The following is a 24,980-nucleotide window of genomic DNA, read 5'->3' as shown; positions in this document are numbered from 1 at the left end:
GAATATATGTACATAGCAGGAAACTAGGGGAGAAGAAAAATATATAGCAAAGAAAAATAGGATAGCTGATGGAAGTTAGTCTTAGAAGAGTTGGGAAGCAACGTCATCAAAACTACAGGTGGAGAGTTAGAACTGGAGATGAGTAAGAACTTTTGTTCCTCTAAGACAGGAAGGGAGAAAGCAGATACAAAGTGTAGCTCCAGAAACTTTTGGAAGTTGTAGTCAAAAAGACTGTACTGCCTTAAGTTTGTGCTGCAGACTCTACAGAAGACAACTCCCAAACTCAGCCAGTTGGCAAAGTTCACATAGATGCCTCAAGAAATTCATACATGTATATTGGTCATTTGCTTATGTAAAAATCTAAACAAAAAATGAGTTTTTCATTCCATTCCTATTTGGAGCATTTATTTACATTAAATTTTACATGCATGTTCCTAGAAGCTTGATCTTTTTCTTCTTCATTTGTTATGTGACAATAGGCTCTCACTTACTGATGTCAATCTCTAGTATTAAATTAGGGGTGGGGTGGGGTGCTGATAAGGGTATCTAGGGAAAATCAGGCTCATCAGAGTAATTCATTAAAAACTATAATCACAATTTTTATTATATCAACTCACTGCAAAATCATCACCATACTATTTACCATGGAACATAAAATAATGATAGTTAATTAAAAGTGGTTAAAAGTCACCTGGACTAACATTTGAAAATTAGTTGCATAGCAAACTTTGAATTTAATTTGAGTTCAAAGTATTAGGACATTGTGCCATTAATTTTTCAAACTTTTTCCTACTGAGGATAAAATATGCAGATATTTTCTATTTTTCCTAATTCAGTGTGAGAATACTGCAAATGTGTTAAAATTTTCTAACTAATTAATAGACTGCTTCCTTGAACCTGAACTAAATTTGTATGGTTATGTATAAAAATTTTTTAGAATAGGTAATAAGATTTTTTAAAACATTTAAAAGGAGAGAAAGATGCTCTTCAAACACATAAGATTATCCCAGCTTGGCACTGGGGACCAGAGATAATCTAAAAGTGAATATATCATTAAATCACAATTTACCAAGTTTTTAAAGTAGATGCTTGACAGAAAAAAGAACATCATCAAATGCCTAAAGGATATATCTGTTCTATATTTTTAAAAAATCACCTATTCTCTTTTTCCTTGTAGTCACCACATTTTTAATGCTGGCATTCAATTTACCTAGCTGGTGTGTGCTTCAATGCATATTTTCTATATTCTTTTATCTCCTATTCAATTTTGCATTTGTACTAAGAATAGGTTTCCCAAAGCAGACACTCTTTCAGCCACCTACTAATGACTTTAAATCAGGAACATCTTTTATCTGGATGTCCAGTACCATCTGTCCAAGTGCTTTGCCCTGTTGAACAAATCAAACAGAAAAGTACTGAGCGTGAAAAGAATTCTATTATTGTTATTAATGTTAATATCACACATTTTAAAAAGTGATTTCTATATAAATAATTTGGGTAAATAAGATTTTATTTAAAACTAGTGGCCTGGTGCACAAATTCATGCACATTGAAAGGAAATTAGAAGAAATATTTTAATATCGCTATTTGCCCTTTATAATAGAAGTGTCAGAGATGAAAGAAAACTAGTGAAATGTATATGAAAATAATATATAAATTGATTAATAAACAATAACAACAAAGACATGATATAAAAACAACACTGATAAAAACAATGACTGATACATTGATTAAACTTATTCTAACACTGAGGCCAGTGTCAGACAGGGACAAATCAATTCTTGGAATCAGAACAACCTCTCCTCTGCAGATCCTGTTAATACTTCAGCTTCGATTATGTTAGGTCACAATTTTTTTATAATAAATCTAATACTATTATAAAGACTTCATTTACTATTAAGATTTCTGGGTAGCATAATGATTGCATCTACTTTCAATTCTAATTTATGACACAGCATTCCTGAAGGAGTAGTACTTTTAAGAAATTCAATGGGAAAATTTTCCTTTTTGGCATCATCCATTCAATCTAGCATTATTGTCAATTACACTGTCATCTCTGAGTCTTAATGCAATATCCATTCCCCAGCCTTTTTCACCATGTGGGAAAATAATAGAATACATCATTGCATCTAATGTAGGAAACAGCATACTGATTTGTTTCATTTTAGTGGCATTCGGATTATTGGGATCTGGTTTACAATGAATGAGCAAGTCCCTTTCAAAAGGAGGTCCCCCATCTTTGCTTCTGAATATGACGGCAACTTTGGTTACATGGGGATAATTATATCTACCCAGATCACTATTATGATCATATTTAATCGCCACTGTTACTTCTGTGCAACGCCGCCACTTTCTTTCAGCTTCAGAATGTCAACAAAAATAACCAAATTCATGATGGACAATGACAGATCGAAAAACATGCATGCAATTGGCGCCAGCGAGAGCTTTATATGTATAGTGCATGCGTGAGTCAACTTAGCCTTTTATAGATATAGAACAAACTTGCTTAATTAGACCTGTTTTCTGATGTAGCTAAACTTTTTCCAGTCCAGTGAAGCACCCCAGCTTCTCTTTCAGATAATTGTCAGCAACACAGCAGTAAATAACAACACAAAGCACATTATTATTATAACTGTATTATTATGCAGGGAGAATAAAGGGTAAAATATAGCAGTGTTTGACTATATTCTCCACAGTGAGAAAACCTGAAGTCATTCTCAAGGTCCACCATTTCTTTACTTCTTTTCAGTCGGGTCAAGTTTCTAAGCTTTCTAAATCTGTTTTCTGGCTAATGAAAAGAAAATAGGATTCCTCCTAGTCTCCTATCTACCTACTCCAGGACTTCTGTGAGGATCAAATGAGATGAGGCACAGGAAAATGCTTCATAGACATTTGATTACAGTGTAAAGTGTTTCCACCTGAAGCTAGTTGTCTCTAGGGAGAGGAAGACAGGTGTTGCTACTTGACGTCATTACCTGGACGGTTGAACACTTAGCATATTAGCCTTTTATATAGATAGATAATGACAATAAATTTTAAAAACACATACTGAAGGAATACAGTTACTTGTATAACAAGTAAAGTGTATAACTAGCTAATGAATTCTATGTGAAGAACAAAATGAAAAAAGGTTAATGTGTACAAAGGATATACAGTTCCCGAATCAGAAACCCTCAATGTTTATATAGGAATGTAGTAGTTATAAGAATATGATAGAAAAAATTTAAGGTGATAATAAGAATCACAGCAAAATAAACAGAAAAACCACAGTAAATTGAACATATAAAGGAACTGAAGTATCTCTTTCCTGCTAGTGATTTCATTTAACCAATGATGCCTACAGGCTATTGGCTTAGATAAGACACATAGCTGAAGATGTGAGATATTTTTATTAACTTTGCAATCCTCCCCTTATCCAATGGCTACTGTATAGCTTAGGATGACTTCATGAGTTTCAGATGATTCAAAGGATGGATTAAATAACAGGCAATATAGAAGGCTAAGGGATACAGTGGACTGAGTTAAGTTACTAATTTGATTTCCTTCCTAAGATGACTCAGATAAATTTCAACCCAATTCCATAGTAGTATTTGGCTTCAGCTGTTTCTGGACCATGATAGAAAGATAACTTTCTTTACTTCAAATAATGGCTCTCCTTAAACTATAGAATGCCAAATAATCTTTAGCTTTGAAATCAGGTCATAAACTATTTTCTTGAATGTCGAGATACTAAGTGTTCTCTCTGCTATATGACCTTCAGATCCTCTAAAGTCATACTCATTAAAATGAAGATAATGATGTTTTACTAAGAAGTTATCCAAAAAGATTTTACAATTCTTTTCTTTCCCCTTCTGAACCGAGAGCTCTGTAGTATTAGTGTATGTGTTATGGTTCATAGGATGCTGTTGATACAGGCTATGTCAACGCAACATAGGAAACAGACACAAAGAAAATGTTCAATGTTTAGATGCTTACCTGTGGGTCACTTCTCAGGGAGGCAGTGCCTCCACCACCGAGGGAATTTTTTAAAACGAAGTTTAACGCATATATTCCTGGCAAATCATATCTATGGAATTAAGAAAAGAAAGATGAATTCTAACAGTAGATTTAGTCATAGTTTCTTCCAGCCACCATCCTTACAGTTAGTTACTGGCTAGTCCTCCCATGTTTCGGCAATGGCACTGATACCTTTCACATGAGTAATGGGCTTCCACCAAACCTAAACTGACTTTTTCCCACTGTCACTGACAATTAGTGTGAAAATGCCTTATGCCATAGTACAACTTGCATTTTAACCCACAGAAACATCCTTCCAGTTTCCTTGCTTCAGGTTCAGCACTAGTGCTAGCACACTGCTACCAGCCTTAGAATTCAAAACTGTTTGCCAGGACACAAAACTGGTGGTGGAAAGGAAGAAGTCCACACATAGCATGTATTGTGTTAATCATGAGGCTGGTATTAGGAAGTATGTTTTTTAGGGTTTTTTTTTTTGCCTTCAAGCAGTATTAGTCTTTGATCATGGACTTAGCCATATACCACAAAGTATATGCTGATGTCAGAATATCTCAATAGACAGTTCATAAGAGTGTTCACGGGGAAGATTTACTAATGATCACAAGACAAACTTATATTGTAACTTCTATCTGGTGCTTAATGTGCTTAGAGCATGGGAAAATATGCATACAAACACACACACACACACATATATACTGAGTGACCAGGTTATTATGACCACCCCATCAGTGCTTCATTGACACTTCCAAAAATACTGAATATTGAAAACTTCCTAAGCAAATACTCTCAAGTTTTTATTATTATTATTTGCATAACGAATTCACTTCATTGTACTGATGGGGTGGTCATAATAATCTGGCCACTTAGTGTATATTAACTGTATGTGCTAATGGAATTGATATATATATATACATATATATATACTTATGCTGATGTGCACATGCATGGAAATACTTCAGAGAAGGTCAACACTGTCCAGGGCAGTGTGAAACAGGGTATTTGGACCAAGATGTGTATCTGTGAAGGGAGTAGAGGCAGAAATGGGGAAATTAAATGAAAAGGGAAAGCTAGCTGAATTGCGTGGATGTAGGGTAGATGCATTGTCATCTAATAACTATTTTTCTTCTGTTATGTTATTTTAAAACAAGTTTTTGTTAATTTCTTGAATTATAACATGGAAACAAATGAATGTAATTGAAATTGTTCAAGGATGTATAAAAACAATAAAATACATATGGAAATAGACTAAATATCCTGATTGGTTATACAGGCACAAATATGAGTTTATACATACAACATGTGTTCTAGAATAAGGACTGACAGGAGACAATTTTTCATTTTGTTTTGACATCTTCATGCAGCATATATTGTGTCAATTGTAGGACTAGTATCAGGAAAGATTATTTTTTCCTCTTAAACATTTTACCTTCAAGGAACTGAAACAACTAGCCTTTGTTTTTTTTTTCCCCACTGTACAATTTCAACGACCAATTTTACATACTATTAAGTACATTCATTATTACTCAAATTAAAGCCATGTTTAAGAGCAATTTCTACATGTGTTATTTCAAGCAAAGATTAATTTTAAATAAGAAAACCTGCCCAAGGTTACTATTTCCTTTGTAAGTTGATGACTGTTAATAATATAAATTTGACCCATTTTTTTCTTTGTACATATAACCAAGTGTAATGTGGGCTTAATGAGGAAATAGAAAATTATATGAGAACTGTTGTTAATCATACTTTTATAATTACTGCAACTATATTCAAAACAGAAAAGTCTGCTCATAAATTTAAAGTGAGAACAGTATTCTCCCCAGACTTTTGCATTCGTTGCTTGAGTTACTGGTCAAGTATTTCTGCCCTGCTGTGCAGCACATATACCATCTTCCATGAAAATCTAGGACAGTGGGTGACAAGAGAATATTATAAGGTCCTTCAGGAGCTCAAAGAAAAAGGAAATGTTGGCCAAGATTGATTCATATTATTTAAAGTTGAATCCCTTAAGCATATCAGTGCTAGATCGGGGTAAAGCCCCAAACCATATGCCCCATACATCCCATTACACCTTGGAACTGTCTTTGTCCAACTCTGCAAGAAATAATGCAAGGGAGAGTCCCCTGACCGCAGAGAGGGAGGCTGCTGGGCATTCCCTTGTTGAGGTCAGGTGATGGAGTGGTCAAGAGCACAGACTTGGGAGGCAGACTGCCTGGGTTTGAATCCTGGTTCAGCTACTGTGACTTTAGGTAAATTATCTCATTACTGTGTGCTGTACTTCCCTCCCAGGATCATAGTTGTGAGAAAATATAAGTGAAAAATTAAGTGCTGAAAAACCCTGAGTGGGTTAGATAGACTTTCAATAAATAATACCTATTGAATGAATTGATAAAGCTCAATAAGTGCTAACGAGGTCCTTCTACTTGCAGGCCATTGTGCTTGGGCTTAGATGCTACTTCCTACATGGATCTTTAATATGGTTGATGGGAAATTACCTGATAAGCTCTTGCCAAGCAGATTATGTCCTGTGTGCTCACTTTTACGAATCAATAGTAAATTGGGAACACATGTTCTATTAAGTGCTGGTAATATAAAGAGGTTTGGGACATCATCTCTACCTGGAGGGCCCTAAGTGGTACTACAGGAGAAAGGACATACATAACAAAGGATTGAAGAAGGTGGCATGCACTAAGTGGTAGCTATGTGGCATAGACAGAAAACGTATTTGTGTGGGTACTGGCTTACTGACCCAACAATTTTCCATTGAATTGCTGTTTCAGTTCTGTATTGCTACTCAAGGCTTGATGTTGAATTGGTCTACTCCAGTTCGAAATGTTCTATTTTTCTGGTTTTTGTTTTATTGTCATATTACTGTATTGTTTTATATTCCTAAAGAGTTTCAAAGCAACTTGAGTACTGGGTCCATATGTTAAATTTTTACTGTATTCCTAGTTCACTTCGCACAGGACATTACATGTTGGTGATAAATATGTCTCTATCTCTGTATCTAAATCTCTGTGGTAGGCAGTTAGGCATACAAGATTAGAGTAAGGACCTTCGGCCAGGTATAGAAGGTCACCAGGGTGGAAAGTCCTTGGTGCCTAGTAACAGGCAAAACTTTGAAAACAAGGACCTCACCCCCTGGGTAACCTTTCCTCCCCTAGCATATCGCTGGTGACTCAATTTAGATCCCCTGACTTTTCATATTGCTGGTCATGAGGTTTGGATCTTTCTTTTCTCCCCAGGCATGTTGCTAGTCATGTGTGTGTGTGGGGGGGGGGGGGGGGTAGTGGGGGAGAGGGGGGAAGGCTGGAGAACAGCTCTTATGTATTAAGCCCCCAGGACAATGAAGTTCTGATCTGACTTAGGTCTCAGTTTTCACCTAGAGGCCTCAGTTGTGTTTCATTCAGCTATAGGCTCAGAAAAGCAGCAAAACCAGACAAGTAATGGCTGATACCAGGACCAGCTCATTGACTTAAAGATCCCCCGTCCTAGCACTGACCAATCAGTGGAGACCATGATCCTGAAAGGATACACCAAGAAAGCTGCTGAATATTCTATTGAGATCCTCCCCTAGGACCTTCCCTAAAATCTCCACCCTTAAAAACCCTTAGGAAGGTGGACCTAGAGAGTTCACGTGTGGCTTTCCCCTCCCCCTCACCTTTCCCCCAGGGTGTTACCATTACCTTCCTTTCTCCTAAGCTCCAAGGGCCCCTCTTTTGCCTCTGTAACTTGTTTCCTGAGTCCATTTCTTCTACTGCTCACTTTTTCTACCTCTGTGATTTTCTAAATGAACTTCCTCTTATAGTTTGGGTCTTGGCTTTGAATTCTTTCCCAGGCAGAACTCAAGCACGGAGGTTGCTGCACCAAGGTCCAGTCTGACTCCACCAGTCTGACACCTGGTGTTGTTCTCACTGCCAACACATCCACAGCTAATACAGGAGCCAAAAGTTAATCCGCACACCAAGCTTTAACTTAGACAAGTCTCTTTTCAATTTAAACACTATACAGATTAAGTTCATTTTGCATTTCTACAACTGGAAGATGATGTCGACAACTGGTAGAAGAAATGGAACAGAGCAATAGAAGTGATGAAAGAATTACAAAATAGATTTTATAAAAAGCTAAAGAAATTTGTGTTATTTAACCACAAGAAAATAATCTAATGAGTAAACATCACTCTGCAGGGATTGCTGGCAGATCATTTCTACAGAAAGGATACAGGTGAGTGGCCTTGAAGTGCATCTAATATAGGAGAGGGGCATGAGAACTACATGAGACAATACAAGAAGAGAGTTCATATCTAAAGTCAGTAGAGTTCAATAAATGAAAAGGGGGAAATGTAAGGATATTGCTATAAGGGTGCCATGAGTCAGTATGTGAAAAGTGGACCAGTGCTTGGTACATGGTGAACACCATACAAGGGCTAGGTATGACCATGACTGCAATTGTTACCACTGTAATTAGCTAGTTATTAATAATAGGAAGAAAGTAGAGGCCAGACATTATAAGCATGGCCATCTGGGCAGCTTCACCAGGAAGCTGCAACTTTATATTCCGCAGGGAATAACTGGTCTATTCCCTTGCAAATCTATAGGGAAAGGGGTCCAACAAAGGGGGAGATGGGCATATGCACAGTGAAGTTGGGGTGATATAAGGAAGGTACTTGCCTGTCAGTCTAACAGGCAACAAGGAGGATGGACCTCAGTGCAAGCCTGTGAAAACTTGAGAATACATAATCCCCAGCGGAATTCTCTCTCTCATCCTCTGGCTTTGTTTCTGCTTCCTTGCTCTGACCCCTGTTCCTCCATAGCCATGTGGCCCTAGAAGCTGCATGGCCCACAGCTATGTGGGCCCCACACAATGGACTGCAGCTGGAAACACAGGCTAAGCTAGCCTGATGCTGGACTTTTTTCTTGGCAGGATGGAGGGAAATCGAACTTTGGAAACTCAGGCATTTAATTCCACGCAAATGAAAATCATTCATTATCTTGTGTGAATCTCAGAAAATTCTTTTCTCGTAACATCTCAAGAAGCCCATTTCCACCAGCAACAGGTGGGGATACGGAATACCCGACCAATACCTTAATGAAGAAAAGCAAAGTGAAAGAGCAAGAGGTAAGAAACTGTATTAGCTAACCATGTTCCAAGGGTAATGCAGGAGCAATTCTTTCTAAAGTAAAGCAATACACAAGGTGACTTCTATAATCTTTCACAATTCATGGTTATAATATGACTGGTATGTTATATGGAATGTACATGCAAACACACACAATATAGTATATATATATATATATATATATATATATATATATTTAACTAGAAAATATCTATGGTATTTATACCTTTTTTATTTTTCAAATTGAATAGGTACTATTGGCATATCTAGGCCATTTATTTCAAAAAGTCATCTTTAAGTTACATTAAGAATATTTTTTAAAGTATTTGTAGAGTAGCATTGATACTAACAAATTCTTGTCTTAAAATGTAATATACTTTAAATTTGACAAAAGCTCAAAAAATAGAAAAATCCTCTGTTTTGGCTGACTTAGCATACCTAAACAAATGGGGTGCCTTTTTAATTGCTTCCTTTAATGTGCTGAGCTTGGTTTCAGTATTCATTAGAGATCAGACTTCCAGCAGAATTTCCTGTTAGTTTTGGCTAAATTATTATTGGTGAATTATATAGAAAAAAATAGAACAAATCAATTGATTATATTCTGGAAAGTATTAAATGAAAACACAAGAAAGAAAATGTATCTGCATAGAATCCACCAATAGAGACAGCAGATGATTAGACTAAATCTCAGAATACATTAGTGAAATTCAACTGTCTCATTGGCCACTGCTGGTAATGATTGGCACCATGTGGGAATGTTCAAAGAAACCAGAAACATATTTACACCTTCTTTCTTAGTGATGTTACCAGATGGCCCCAAGGAAAGAATACCATTTTTCTCCAATTTTACTTATCCAGAAAATAAAAATCTTAAATATAAATGTATTATACCTTTCATAATTTAACTTGTTTGAGCACACCTAGAAATGATGTTATACAAAGAAAATTCCAGCCCTTTAGGTATCAATCTAAGCATTAAGTATTCAAAGATACTCAAAGAAATGCTTTGTGGGGTATTCCTTAGTACTGGTAAGAAAGATTAAGGCCCAATTACTCTACTATGGTGAATTTATTAGAAAGAATGCCAAACCATGTTCTTTGTTTTCAAGAAAATGTCAGCTGTGTGTGTGTGTGTGTGTGTGTGTGTGTGTGTGTGTGTGGTGAGGGAGGTGAATGGGAATGGGAAGTGGAATTGCTGACCCGAAGGTAAGCCACGTGTGGTAGCCACATGCTTCTCTGGTTAACAAAATAAAAAACTGCACTTCTACAGGTCTACAGGTTTCCTAAGGTTTGATTCTCAAGTATGGATTTCAAGATTATCCAAAAAATGACAATGGCCCTACTATTTTGAAATTATTCTGAAGTAATGTTTAAATTCAACACCCCATGCTGTTGATGCTAGTTAGTCTGAATGATTAGGGCAAGTTGTTAATAACTACAAAGTTGGATGACACAAGGTAATTAGTTTTTCAGTCCCTAGTGCAAATGGACTCTAATTCCAGGACATCCTACGAATAACAGAGGCGGCAGAATGAGAAGGTGAGGGTGAACTGGTAGGATTCTATCAACATCCTTAGAGATCAATAAATATACCACATCTGCTTCAATATTTAAAGAGTGGATGGGTTTAGGTGACCAAGGCTTTAGGACACTATGTGTTTTAGCAGAACGTACAACCATCTCCTGGGGACACCAAGTGTGGCATAAATCTATAACTGGGCCCTACATAAACTCAAGGTTAAACTTCATGTAATGCTGAATATGTATGGAACTATTACATTTGTAGAGAATGTACTTTATTCAAATACTGAATGTTCCCTGAAACAAACTGAAGAGTGATAGCATACAACGTGGGGCTGAAGAGGTTTACAGTTATGAATATGGGAAACACAGGGCTTATTTTTTTATTATTACTTATCAATTATTGCATTATTTTCTACACAAACACCTGTAAACCTACTTTTGCCCCACCTTGTATTATCAGTCCTGTGAGTTGGGTAGTAGAAGTAAAAGAATGAGAAGAGGGTTTTAAAGTCAAAATTGTGGACATGTAAAAATATTTCTGAATAACAATGAGAGCATGTTGTGTCCTGTGTGTGAGTAGCAGAAGTAAAGTTATGAGGATTGTTAGAAGTGAAGGAAAGAAATTCTAAGTTCAGCATATTTGATAGGTCATTAGCATAATGAATCATCTCACCACAGTGGCAGGTAAAGTAGTGGAAAGGGAACCTATGAATCAAATGTGGAAATTATCAAGGAGTGTGAGAGTATCTGGGAGGCTAGCAGTGAGAATGGGAGGAGGATGGTTAAAAGTATTGATTCAAACAACAGAAGAGAAAAGATACTGAAGATATTGGAACCTCTGTGAAATCTTTGAAAACCATGTCTTACTAAAATTTAGATCCTTAAGGATCACCCAAGACTTATTTAACCTGAATCTCTAAAAATTGGGCCCTTGAAACTACTTTTATCAGACTCCTCTGGTATTTGTTAAACTAGTTTTGGGAAGCTATTGGGCCACAAAATCTAGTGTTGAGAAAGGACTATATAAGCCTACTTATCAGTCAGTATTAAGTTGCAAGTAATAGAAACCTACTTATTTTAAGCAGAAAGCTCTATAGTTGAGAGAATTAGATGTAATATAAAAATTGTAAGAACCAAAAGGGTGGGAATCTAGATGAGCCTTCTAGAATGACTTCCAGAACAGACCATACTAGCAATTTTCAACCAGTGTGCCACAGGAATTTAAAACATGCAATACCTGACTATTTTGTCAGGGGCACTGACCTCTACTCCCTTAGATTGTCAAATGCCACAGAATTTTAGTAATTAGTTTATGTGTGCCATGAGATGAAAAAGGTTGAAAATCGCTGCAATTGACCTACCAGTAGGTGGCACTGATACTACTACTACTAGTATAGTCAAGAAGGCAAGGATTTCAGGGGCTCCCACCAGAATAGGTGGTTACAGGATCTTACTCCTTTAGCTGTAATTCAAAGATTAACAACTACCTCCTGGGCTGTTGGCTCTAAGAATACATCACTTTAGTTAAAATTCAGCAACTAAGAAACTAACACTGTATCTGTTAGCTCTAGAGCCCCAATGCACCTGCTCAATCTTTAATGAAAAAGCAGATGCCATGCTCCTTGTTTCTCACACCTACATAGCTGCTGAATATTGAGATCTCTTCTATGACTGATGAAACACACACACACCCCACAACTCCAGAGCCTCAACTAGCATGCACACTTTACCACACTTCTAACTTCCAAACCTCTTTGGAAGCATCTGACTGACAAAATCTTAGTCATATCTAGAAACCTAGATGCAGGAAAGACCGAGTTTAATTTTTTTGGCTTTCCAACCTCCCTGGTATGAGAAGACAAACTAGGAACGGAATGGATACTAGGGATCCATGCACCATCACCACCACAATCATACTGGGTGCTGTGCTGGCACTGAGTGCTGCAGGTGCCCCCCCTCCCCCCCGCCACAGCCCCCCAACCCCCATCAGCTTTTTCTCCTTCTCTACAATGACTATTTTCTCCATTCATAATCTTTAATCATAACCGTTCCACATCTCTTACTCATTTTAAAATCTAGTGTCATTTGGCCTTCATCCCCACCATTCCACTGAAACTTCCTTATAAGATTACAAATAGACTCCTTATGGCTAAACCTAAAGAATAATTCTGTCTTTATATTACTTCCTTTATCTGCAGGATTTTAACAAGGCTGACCTTTCTTGAACTTCCTGTCCTTGGCCTTCAGGTAACTAACTCTGACTGCACCTTCTTAGTCTCCTCGTTATCCTCTCTTCCTCTGCTTTTTCTTAAATATTGATGTTTCTTAAGGTTCTATCCTGGGTCCTGACTGATCTTATCCAATAACTTTAATTACTGTGTCTGTACTGATGACTCCCAGCTGTATCTTTCCGGTAGGTAGCTCTCTCCAGAGCTCCCTACATATCCAAATGCCTACTAAAGGTCTCCTTTTGAATGCCACAGGTACAACTCATCTTTGCCTCAAAACTGCCTTCTTTCTAACTGTTCTTCAGTGAATGAGAACACCATGCAAATAGTTGCTCAACCCAAAAGTCCAAGAGTAATTTGGACTTCTCCCTCTTCTTCATGCCTCACATCTAAGTCCTCTTTATCCAGTATCATAAAAAGTCATCATATCTGTTTACTTCTTTTCATCTTTGCTGCTATCTCAGCCTAGGCCACCATATTCTATGACCTAGATTACTTGAATAGTCTTACCTTGTCCCTTTCCCAAACATTCTATTGTAACCACATTAAACATTATGGCTGTTTACTTTTCTATCTCTCCATTAGAGTTTCTCCTTTGTTATATCCCAAGAACTTGCCACTTAGTAACAAATAATCATTTGTTCAATCTAAGGAAGGAAGGAGAGAAAAGAGAACAGAATGGCTTTCACTGGAGAGATTACAAGTGAGTTGATATCTTCAGAGCCTTTGTTATATTGAAGATGTTGGTAAGAGAGAGAGTTTAAATATGAAAAAAAGGTTTGTTTATCACAGAAATATAATTCATTCCATAGGGTATAGTAACAAGGCTTTAGAAAATGTACATAAAGCTGAGCTTCCTAACTTGTATGCCTAAGCCAGCAGGTGTACATCCCCTGAAGGGTCCCAGACTGCGAGAGGGCACAGGTCGGGCTGAGGGACCCACTGGAGTGCACAAATTTTTGTGCACCGGGCCTCTAGTTAATAAATAATAATACAAGAATAAACTGTTTCTCATGTTCACCTACTTTTTAAATTTTTTTAAAAATATATTTTATTGATTTTTTACAGAGAGGAAGGGAGAGGGATAGAGAGCCAGAAACATCGATGAGAGAGAAACATCAATCAGCTGCCTCCTGCACACCTCCTACTGGGGATGTGCCCACAACCAAGGTACATGCCCTTGACCGGAATCGAATCTGGGACCTTTCAGTCTGCAGACTGACACTCTATCCACTGAGCCAAACCAGCCAGGACTCACCTACTTTTATCCCACCCTGTATATAAGGCTTGTTTTTTTCTGACAAAATACCTCAGTTATGATGCAAATTAACTTCCTTGGGGACAGAGGTTTTTTTAAGTCAGAAAACTATAAAAAAAAATTTAGAAACATTAAAAATGTCAATTATCCTAAAATATTTTTTTCAAGTTTCAGATATTTATTCATCAGTATCAGTACACTAACTCAAGGCCTGGCTGGCATGGCTCAGTGGTTGAGCATCAACCTATGAACCAAGAGGTCACAGTTTAATTCCAGGTCGGCCCATATGCCTAGATTGTGGGCTCTATTGCCAGTGGGGGGCATGCATCATCACTGATGTTTCTATCTCTCTCTCCCTCTCCCTTCCTCTCTAAAATCAATAAAAATATATTTTAAAAAAATACACTAACTGAATACACTAACATGACTTCACGCATTTGGAGGGGAAATATTTCCTGGTTGAGTGGAAAATTGTGTGGATGGCTTCTGGAAGACCTTCATTCTAAGCAGCTTTATAGTGAAACCTTTCGTTTAGAAGTGGATCTTCCTTCTTCAGTTTGCTGTAATCTACATTCACTGAGTGGAACTTGTGTTGATCATGGGGACCCAGTTTGTTCCAGGGTTCTGGGTTATTCTCTCTGTCCCAACAGACATCAGGATTGAACAATGCCAGGCACAAGACAGTACCTCGGGCTCCAATGAATATCAAGAGGGGGACCAAGCTTGGATGCTTGTTGGCCTGACTGAGGACCTGGCGGAGCATGGTTGTGGCAGAGGACCTGGGAGCAGAGAAAAACAGACCTGCACGGCCAGGGGGCAGGTAGCCGGTGCACTGAGGATGAGTAGACACCCAAAGTCACCTTTTCCTAAAGTATTTTTATTTATTGCATAACTATTCACAAATGACATTCACAATGTGTGCAAAAAACAGCTAGGTGAATCTTTCCACCTACATAAAAATGTAACTGAAAAAGTAAACCTTTAGGAACCAATACATCCTAACATGATTCTTAGCATTCTCACACTTAAATAAAATTCTCTAATCTTTCCTGCAAAAGCTTTACTTTCCATCCTCAAAAATTTATTCTACTACCAACTAAAGAAAATGGATCCCAAATAATACAATTTAATAATTCAAAGTATTGTCAATGCCCCCCCCCAAAAAATCTCTGTAAAAAAATTAGTTACATTTAATGATTTCCTTCACTAGAGATATTTTTTATTGAAAAGGATATTTTCACTACTAAATACCAGCTTATAAATTAATACAAAAATCTATGAAAAAGTGATCCAAGGGTCACAAATAATTATTGAGCATCTATCATGGCTTACCATCTATACTTGATGCCCAGAAGGAAAGAATGTAAGGATGGGATAGAGGAAGAACAAAACGTACTTCCTATGCTGCAAGGAGCCGATGGTGCCAGAAAGTCAATACAACCTTAATACAAGATTTAGAGACATACATTCCAAAGCAAAGCAGAAGGCAATTAAAGAGTAAAAAGTAGAGATTAAGGAGGGTTCCCAGGGGAATGATCATTTTGCTAGGATTTGTTAGGATACAGAGGAGTGTTTGGCTGTGAAAAGACAGATGGGAAAAAGGGCAGGTTGCATTATTATATTTTTAAAGATTTTTAAATTGATTTTTGGAGAGAGAGGGAGAAGGAGAGAGAAACATTTATGTGAGAGTGAAACATTGATCGCCTGCCTCCTGCATGCCCCCTGCCAGGGATTGAGCCTGTAACCTGGGCATGTGCCCTGACTGGGAATTGAAAGGGCAACCTTTTGGTGCACAGGACAATGGCCAACCAACCGAGCCACAATGACCAGGGCTGGACTGGCAAGGCTTTAAAGATGTAAGAGACAGAGCTGGGGATGGGATGAGATGGGATGGGGTAGGATGGGATGGGATGAAACCAAAACCTTGGGTGGAGTTGTTCTACTTGAAGGGAGATGAAAGGTGTCTTTCACTGAGAGGGGAGGAAGGAGAACAGGGTAGGTACAGATACAGAATTGTAAGGGGAAGAGGGAGCAAATTTGAGTAAGTTTTCCTTGAATGATATGAAGAGTCTGAGAAAAAAAAATATGGAATTATGGCAGGAATTGAATGGTTTGAGAAGAGCAGACAAAGTGTTAGGGCAGTTACCAGTGGGAGTGCAGCTGGGAGCCAATCATGGCAGTGCTATGGGCATTTGTGCAGGGTAATTCTTGGTTTTGCAGGACTGTCATATGCATTGTAGGAAGTCTGCAGCACTGGCTCCTGTCCACCCAGTGCCCACACTGCTCCCCGTCACTGTGATAACTGGAAAACCCCACTCATTTCCTAATGCCCAGGGGTTAGGAATCACTTAGCTGGCATTAGACGGGTTAACATTATAGCATAATCGCATCACACTAATATATCGCCTTCCCCAGGAACACTCAGGGACCTAAGATCAGAGTTCAATAGTTTTAAAAAATGTAATAAGGAGACAGTAAAAGAAATATTCTTAGGTTTTCCCCCATTGATTGAGAAATGTATATCATCCCCAACCTACTTCAATAGATATGTTCCCAGTAAGAGCAATTGCTAAACACACATAGCATAGTAGAGCCAAATACAGTTGCACAGGAGATTATTTATTGCTAACTAAGGCATTTTTATAGGCTATGTATGTCTAAACCCTGATCTAAAGCCTGGTTTTATAAGCTTGGCCCTTTGCCCAGGGAGGGATCAGAGCAAAAATTCCAGAAGGAGGCTAAAGTAAATCAGAGAACTTAGCTGCAAAGAGGCCCCCCGCTGAGAATTCCAGGCAGACTTACCCCGCACAAACAAGGTTTGGGTAGTTTGAAAATACAGCTGATGATGTGCCCAACAGACACAGTCTTAGAAATACTAACATAATGACAGAGCCATCTATGAAGACTTGTTTATCTGCTCAAACAGAGAAAAGCCCTTGGCTAGGTGATTCTCTTAGTTAGAGCACCATCCCATAAACCAAAAGGTTGTAGGTTTGATTCCTGGTCAGGGCACATACCTACGTTGTGGGTTCAATCCCCAGTCGGGACGTGTATGAGAGGCAACCGATCAATGTTTTTTCCTCTCTCTCTCAAATCAATAAAAACATATCCTTGAGTGAGGATTGAAAAAAAAAGAAGAAAAAGTCTAAGTTAAATATAGCCTCTTATTAAAATAAACTTATAGAAACTGATATTTTCTCAGAGCCAGACCTCAGCTTCTGCTTATCTGGCTGTCTCGTGTTCCTTAAGAAATCCTCAATATGCTTTGCTAACTCATCTGATCATGAGCTCACTATGACTAAGCCAGTGGGCTGCAACCTGCCAATAGCTTCACCCTATTTTGACCCAAGTCTACTGGATCATAGCCCTCCACTACACCTTGCTCCAGTGATTCTTCAGTTGCAACCTCAGCCTATTTCAAATACTCCTCCCACTCAAAACACTGATAGTGATCTGCTTTGCATTGGTCCCTGCTGTTCTTCCTCAAATTCTTGCATAAACCTTCTAACTGCAATGCCCTGCCTTCTAATCTCCTTTATCAAAGTGTAGCAGCACTTTCCATTCCCACAGCTATTGACCTGACATTTCCAAACATCTAATGTAAGTCAAGACATGTCAAAAGATCCACCTTCAGCGTGGAAAGTGCCAGTGGCTTTACTTTAGGGTGAAGGAGTGTCAAAAATGATGTCAAACCTCACTGTTGCGTTTAGTCAGGCATAAAACGCCAATGAACAAAACAGAGAAAACACTTGCAATGTGTTTTAAGCAGGTTCTTAAGACCATATTCCAAAATCAAAGACTACAGAAAAGATTATTTATATAGAAGTAGTAGCATCTATGAATGAAGTGAAGGTTTGGAGTTAGGTATCAAAACACTGTAAGAGATAATATAAAAAAAATTTTCTTAAAAAAACACCAAAATCTAAATTGTAAATATATATTATAGCACCTTTAACTCTGAATGTTCTGATTGTTCATTTTGGATAGTAAATAAATTCATCTAATTATGTCAGTCTTCTGGTCTTAGATTAAACTGTTAAGATAACTGAATTTCTAAAAGTCAGCTATCAGAAAATAAATAGAACTTAAAGATAATGAAATAGAAGCTGATCAAAAGAAAAACTGTATAATTTTTTTTCACAGAAAATAATCACCTTTAAAAATATAATCATATCAAATAATACCTAATTAATTTAGTTTTAAAATATATTGCATATTCTTTTTAAAAACTCTTTAATTTTAAGAAAATTAGACTATTTACATTTTACTTATTAATCAATTTCTCTGGCATATGATTCAACTATATGCAACTATATTAAGAATCTCATACTGAGGCAACACCTAAAGGGCCAATATACTATTTCTCTCACATTTTTCCCTAGACCATGTCACACACAGTTCTCTCCCATCCCCTAGGTTTGATGTTTGGACCATCCAATTTTAGCATATGGTAAAGGGTCTTATGTTGACTTCTAGCTGCTTCAAATTTTGTCACTTTAGTGTTCAAAGATGTCAATTCAGCATGACCACCAATTCATTTTGAAAGAGAGCATTCCTGTCTTCTGTTATTTTGTATCTCCCATAATATGGGCAAAAGAAAAAGTTCTAGAATCAAAATAAAAGCCATTGATCTCCTAATTCAAAATCAATATGCTCAACTATTATAAGCCCCAAATATAATTCAATCACTTAAGTTAAAACATACCTTATCACCGAATTTTCTCCAGGTTGTTCTTTATGCAGAATATGTTGGAAATAATCTTCTATGGCTTGGGCAGTTAGAAATTTTTTTAAGTATGGGTAGTAGAGAGGGTGACGTGCTATGATGCCTATTGTATACAAAACATCACGTTACTAAGCACATATGCTGAAGGTTGATCAAAATGACTTGCTAATTTGAAGTATCTTAATCTGATTCTGTGAGGATATTGTGTATGGGATGGTGAAGGAGAAAAAGGGGTTTGAAGAGACAGAGTGGACAAACTATTATCATCAAAGTGAACCTCTTGCTTTGGCAATATATAGGGTTTCTCTAATTTAGGGTTGCCAGATTTAGATGTCTAATTTAGGACATATCTAAACATTGCATGGGACATACTTACACTAAAAAATATTCATTATTTAATTGAAATTCAAATTTAATAAGGCATTCCTTATTTTGTCTGGCAACTCTAATTATTTCAAAGGGCATCATGAAATTCTAAGAATTTACTTTCATTCTTTCAATTTTTAAAACTAAGCATAAGCCAAATAGTTGCAATTTGAGAAGAGAGGATGGAAGATGATGCAAAATCAAACAAAAATATGGGAATATTAACTTCAAAAGACTATAAGTTTCAGAGGCCAATGACCTTGACAATCATGCTCACTGCTCTATTCAACCGGTGTGCCATGGCACACTGATGTGGTGCAAATTTTTTTTTTTCTTGGTGCAAAATTTTTAAAACATGCAATACCTGACTATTTAGTCAGGGGCACTGACCTCTTTTCCCTTAAATTGTCAAGTAAAAAAAATTACAATACCCAACATAACAATAGCCCTCTGATGTGAATGTCCTGTCTTGAACCATAAATATATAGGTCATATAATGGAGTTGCAACTTACTGATTCATCACAAAATAAGAATGCATCTGCTTGGCTAATACTTGATACCAGAAATCCTTATATGCAAGTAAAGGCACCTGACTTTTAAAAAGTCATTTTGGAGCAAAACAGGTAGGTAACTATTATTTCTATTTTTGTTGTTGTTGTAAATCAATCAAAATTATACCTATTTTTTTTTTGTCAGGTTGGCAAAAAACATGTTTTCTGGTGTGCTGCAGAATTTTAGTAATTAGTTTATGTGTGCCATGCGATGAAAAAGTTTGAAAATCATTGTTCTAGGAATTGTTCAGAAATAAAAGGCCGGCTAATCCATTTCTTTTAGTTATCTCAGCTCAAACAGCTCAAATAAATACAGCAGGTAATGGTGAAGATGAAGTATACCAACTGCCTGTGGCCATAATCCTGATAGCCTTCCAGGAATAGACAAAGTGTCAACGGAGTCATTGTTTATAAGATTTCAGATATAGGCACCTGTATTTGTTCACCTGTTTTCTTTTCAGTTTGCAAACTCACTAGACAATGGAGATTTAGGTCTACTCTGGTTTTAGATATATTATTTTTACTAAAAGACAAAGGCATTTACAGTCCACTTAAAGACATTAATTAAGTGACAATCTGGGTATTGGGATTTCAGTAAAGGGATGAGTAAATGGCATTCCAAGAGGTTAAAAAGGAAAAAGAACCAGGGAAGTTATTCTAAGGAGAAAAGAAAAGGATCTGGAGAGAAAAAGGAGAAAGGATTTTTAAGAGGTAGAAAGGTATTCTTTAAAAATATATAAAGAAAGGAAATATATATGAATCAGGAAAAATAGAAGTGTGATAATAAGGGATTGTACTATTTCGAGAAGGGAAAAGAAGATTAAAAGGGAGCTCTTGTCAATAGGCCAATTCATACAATAAGTGCCTTATCATACTATTATATAGGGGTCAATCTGGCCCCAAGTTTGTTTAAATTATTTATCACTTTGTGAAAATATATTATTTATCTCTTTGTGAAAATGTATTATTGAAAGGCACAGTTCATCTGAAGCACACATTTTTGTTTGTTATATCAGTAAGAAAATAACTAGATGGCATTGGACAACTCAATATACCTTCACCAATTCAGTAAACAAAAACTTCCATGGTTTGAATCCAAATGAACACTTGTTAAGTGACTAAAACCAATTCTAGAGATGTGAAAAATGGCTTTAATAAACAAAAACGTACCTATATTTGCAGAGTTGCCTTTGTCCCCGCTTCTTGTGTAGGCCAGATCTTCTAAGCGATATGTCAGTGAGCCACTTGGAAGATCTACCAACGGAGGTAGAAAAGGAAATTGAAGATGGTCATATGGAATGTGGTTGTTTTAACAGGAGAGTTACATACAGCAGCTTAATTGCTCACAATCAGATCATCCCCTTTGGGAAGGCTCAGCACGCTAGGTTGGATATGTTTCTTCAGAGTTCTAAGAACACTAAACTTTTATGAAGCAAAGATATATGTTCTGCTTAAAAAATACAATTTTTATATAAAACCAAAAATAAAATGAGTAGGTGACAATGTTAATTGAGATATCCATACCACTGTAAATGGGTATAACTGCATAATTGCTAGAAAGTTAAAGATCTACAGTTTTGTTTAAAAAATGGGAAGCAGAAAATTTCAGATTTTTTATCTTTATGATGATTGTGTGGGAATAATAACTCTTTAAGACTCTATATCTCATCTTCATAAGAGACTAAAACTATATATACTCACTAAGATTGAACAGCATTTAATTTAATGCTGGGAATCATGAAATAATTACCAGTTCACCAAGATCAAGGTAAAGAATATGAAAAACCAGTAAGAGCTCCTAAAAAATGTACTAGTAAGAAAACCATTTCTTTCTTTCTTTTTTTTTTTAATTTTTTTTAAAAATATATTTTATTGAATTATTACAGAGAGGAAGGGAGAGAGATAGAGAGTTAGAAACATCGATGAGAGAGAAACATCGATCAGCTGCCTCCTGCACACCTCCTACTGGGGATGTGCCCGCAACCCAGGTACATGCCCTTGACCGGAATCGAACGTGGGACCTTTCAGTCCAAAGGCCGATGCTCTATCCACTGAGCCAAACCAGTTTCAGCTTTTCTTTCTTTTTTAAAAAAATATATTTTTATTGATTTCAGAGAGGAAGGGAGAGGGAGAGACAGAAACATCAATGTTGAGAGAGAATCATTGATTGGCTGCCTCCTGCATGCCCCCTACTGGGGATCAAGCCTGAAACCCAGGCATGTGCCCTTGACTGGAATTGCACCAGTGATCCTTCAGTATGTAGGCTGATGCTCTATCCACTGAGCCAAACCAGCTAGGGCAAGAAAACCATTTCAAACAAGTGGGAATAAATTCTCAATTGTAAAATATCTTCAATGCTCATTTCATAAGCATAAGGTAATTAAAATTAGGCCAAGAAGCACATGGACAATTATAGTATAAACCCTTTGAATATATAGGCAGTCTTAATGGCACAGGCTAGTAAGCCAAGACAAGCAGAATAGGGAAACTGAGACAGATAAAGGGCCAAGCAGTTTACAGCCATCTTGTAAATTGCAAAATCCTATCTTCTGTGTCCAAGTACACTTAAGAGTAAATGGTATGCACTTCTCCCCAACAGAGGACATATAGCTTAAATCACCTGACTCAGGGAGATAAATAGTAGAAATCCAATTAGTGCCACTTGTCATCCACACCCAAGGGAATAAATCTCATTTTGGTACATTAGCATAAAGTTGAAAAATATCCTATTGAGATCTTCCCCTAAGACCTCCTAGACTCCCAGCCTTTAAAAATTCTCAAGAGGATCCTTTTCTTTCCTCCCCGCACCCCCCCACCCTCCGCACCTGTTCTTCCCCCACAGGCGTGCATCTCCTAAACTCCGAAGGACCTCACGAGACTTGCAACCAGGGCAGTGGGCAGTGGTAGTTCATCCTGAGCTAACCCCCTGAACCTGTCTTCAAGGCCCCCTTTTCTCGACTTAGTGAGCCCAAGCATCCCCATCTAGGCTCATTTCCCCACCTAGTCTCTCTCCTGTTGCTTCTTCTGTCCTAGGCCCTTCCTTGTTTCACTGTCCCCAGCTCTCATAAATGTCTCTAAAAATCACCTGGACTCGTGTTGTGAAATCTTTCCTGAACGAAGTCAGGCACCCACATTACTGCCTGTCCCTAGGCAGACCCACTCAGGGCCAGGCCCCCTTTCTGGTAACACTCACTCTGCACAGCTACAATATACACAAATTTCTGTTACCAAGATTTAGTTGATTAACACCAGCCCCCTAACAACACAATTCCTGTTTCAGTTACTGAGGAAGGTTAGGAAGAAGCTAGAAAAATTCCTTGGTAAGTGGAATAGGCAAATTGAGACAGATAGCTGGAAAAAACCCACAAAACCAACAACTAACTGAGCAATTTAAAGCCTCGTACAAAAGGTCACCAGGGTGGAAAGCCCTGGGTGCCTAGCAAGGGGCAAAACTGAGAAAAACAAGGACTTCATCCCCAGAGTAACTTCTCCCCCCCTGACTTTTCCTCCCTAGGAGATAACATCTAGGCCTCAGTGGTATTGCAGCTCCAGGACCAGAAAAGCAGCAAATGCAGACAAATGACTCCTGGCTGCCTCAGGACCAGCTACATTGACTAATAACCCCCTGCCCTGGCACCATGACCCTGAAAGAGCACACCTAGAAAGCTGATGAATATTCTATTGAGACTCCCCTCACACCTCCCCTAAGACTTCCTGCCAAAGTGTCCTACATACTTGCCACATCATCTTTACAGTTGCTAAAGATACACTGAAAGAATAAAAGTAATGAAAAATGCAAAGAATAACTACGGTGGCAGAACATACCCGATAGAGAGTATGAACATACCTTTCAGGTCATCAGCTATCTTGGGTAAACTCGGTGAAGCCAATGTGTCCTGTGTAAAGGTGAGATCTTCGTGGAAGGTTTCAATATGCTCTCCATTAATCAGGTGGATATCAATCTGAAAAAAAATTGTTAAGCCAGGAAATGGGGAAAAAAGATTGTATAAATAAGAAGGTACTTATAATTTCATTTAGTTGGAATATTAATTGGTCGTTCTTGACTCCCACCGTTCAAGTTCTGTTTTTGAAACTAATTCTAGGTGTTTTTTTAAAGTTCTGCTTTTATGGGACTACATGAAGCATTATTGCTTTCTCATTCTTCTCAGTGCAAAACAAACAAACAAAAAACCCCACAACCTACAAACTTCTCTTCTGCTTCTGGGTAAGTATTCCAATCTCAGTTCTGCCTCTGCTTGCTGATGGGGAGGAGAGAGTGACAATGAACTCTGATAGTCTGGGGCAAACTAAGGTGAAGAAGCACTAGCAAGTAGAGCCCTGAGGCTGACACTGGAATGAAAGACTCTTTGTTTCTTGTATATTAATGGCTGCCTCATCAGTGCAATTTCCCTGAAAGAGCATTTCCAGCTCCCCCACCCAGTCCTCAGAGAATTCATCTGAGGCACACCGCTCAAGTGCCAGAGCCTCACAATGGAGCGTTCTGTGTCATAGCTAGTCAGTCTCATCTTTGCATCAGGGTGTGGTGAACCTGGCTCACACACCCATGTACAGTCAACTCACACTATGGCAGGGAATCTAGAATAGCATGTCTTAAATTTACTTATATGAATGCATCCATTTATATAAGCACATAAGGGTGGAACCATGTCTTTTTCTTGTTTTTGTCCTAATGTGTAGTATAGTCAGCGCCTGCAACATACAAGCTCTCAATAAATGTACTAAACTGTATGAGTTTTAGTTATTTCCAAGGTGGCCCTTGCAATTATTTTTGATCTTCTTCATGACTAATGCAGGTGCTGTGATTATCCGAACCACGCTGTATAGAGTAGGCAAGCAATAACTATCAGCTGGAAAGGTATTCTGTGCTTATCCCTGAATTATTTTTTTGTATCCATGCTGTTCCATCTAAACAAAGGGAAACCTTATTCTCCTCCCATCCTGTCCAGCTTGCTTAAAATTGCTGCTTAGTTTTTCTTTTTAAGGTTACTAAGACAAAACTGACTGAACTGTGCCACTTGTTATTTTAATTTGCAAAGGGTTGGTAGCTTGTTGTTTCTTGCCATTGCAAGTTCTGGACAAAACCAAGATCCCTGGCAATAACAGATTTCAATAATTTTAGATGGTAATTTGGCAAAAGTGGATATGGCCATACTGAATGCTATCAGCAGGTGTTTA

The 24,980-nt window shown here is 37.7% G+C and overlaps 1 protein-coding gene and 1 pseudogene across 1 annotated transcript in view; both read right to left on the bottom strand.

The window, feature by feature from the left end:
* Positions 1-325: 325 nt before the first annotated feature.
* The window catches only part of LOC139011367 (uncharacterized), an 88,082-nt gene continuing 63,427 nt past the window's right edge, over positions 326-24,980 (bottom strand). The window contains exons 16-20 of the mRNA XM_070416931.1: positions 23,632-23,746; positions 20,955-21,038; positions 18,846-18,969; positions 3,976-4,066; positions 326-1,388 (exon numbers count right to left, since the gene is read on the bottom strand). Of these exons, the coding sequence (XP_070273032.1) occupies positions 1,311-1,388; positions 3,976-4,066; positions 18,846-18,969; positions 20,955-21,038; positions 23,632-23,746 (492 nt within the window). The 3' untranslated portion in view covers positions 326-1,310. The remainder of the gene's footprint in view (positions 1,389-3,975; positions 4,067-18,845; positions 18,970-20,954; positions 21,039-23,631; positions 23,747-24,980) is intronic.
* On the bottom strand, positions 14,643-14,903 carry LOC139010056 (cytochrome c oxidase subunit NDUFA4 pseudogene; annotated as a pseudogene).

The sequence above is a fragment of the Myotis yumanensis genome, unplaced genomic scaffold, assembly GCF_028538775.1.
Source record: "Myotis yumanensis isolate MYYU_CA2020_CCGP unplaced genomic scaffold, mMyoYum1.0.hap1 SCAF_5, whole genome shotgun sequence".
Taxonomy (NCBI): domain Eukaryota; kingdom Metazoa; phylum Chordata; class Mammalia; order Chiroptera; family Vespertilionidae; genus Myotis; species Myotis yumanensis.
Note: the sequence above shows the minus strand (reverse complement) of the source record. Positions and strands in the feature narration are given on the sequence as shown.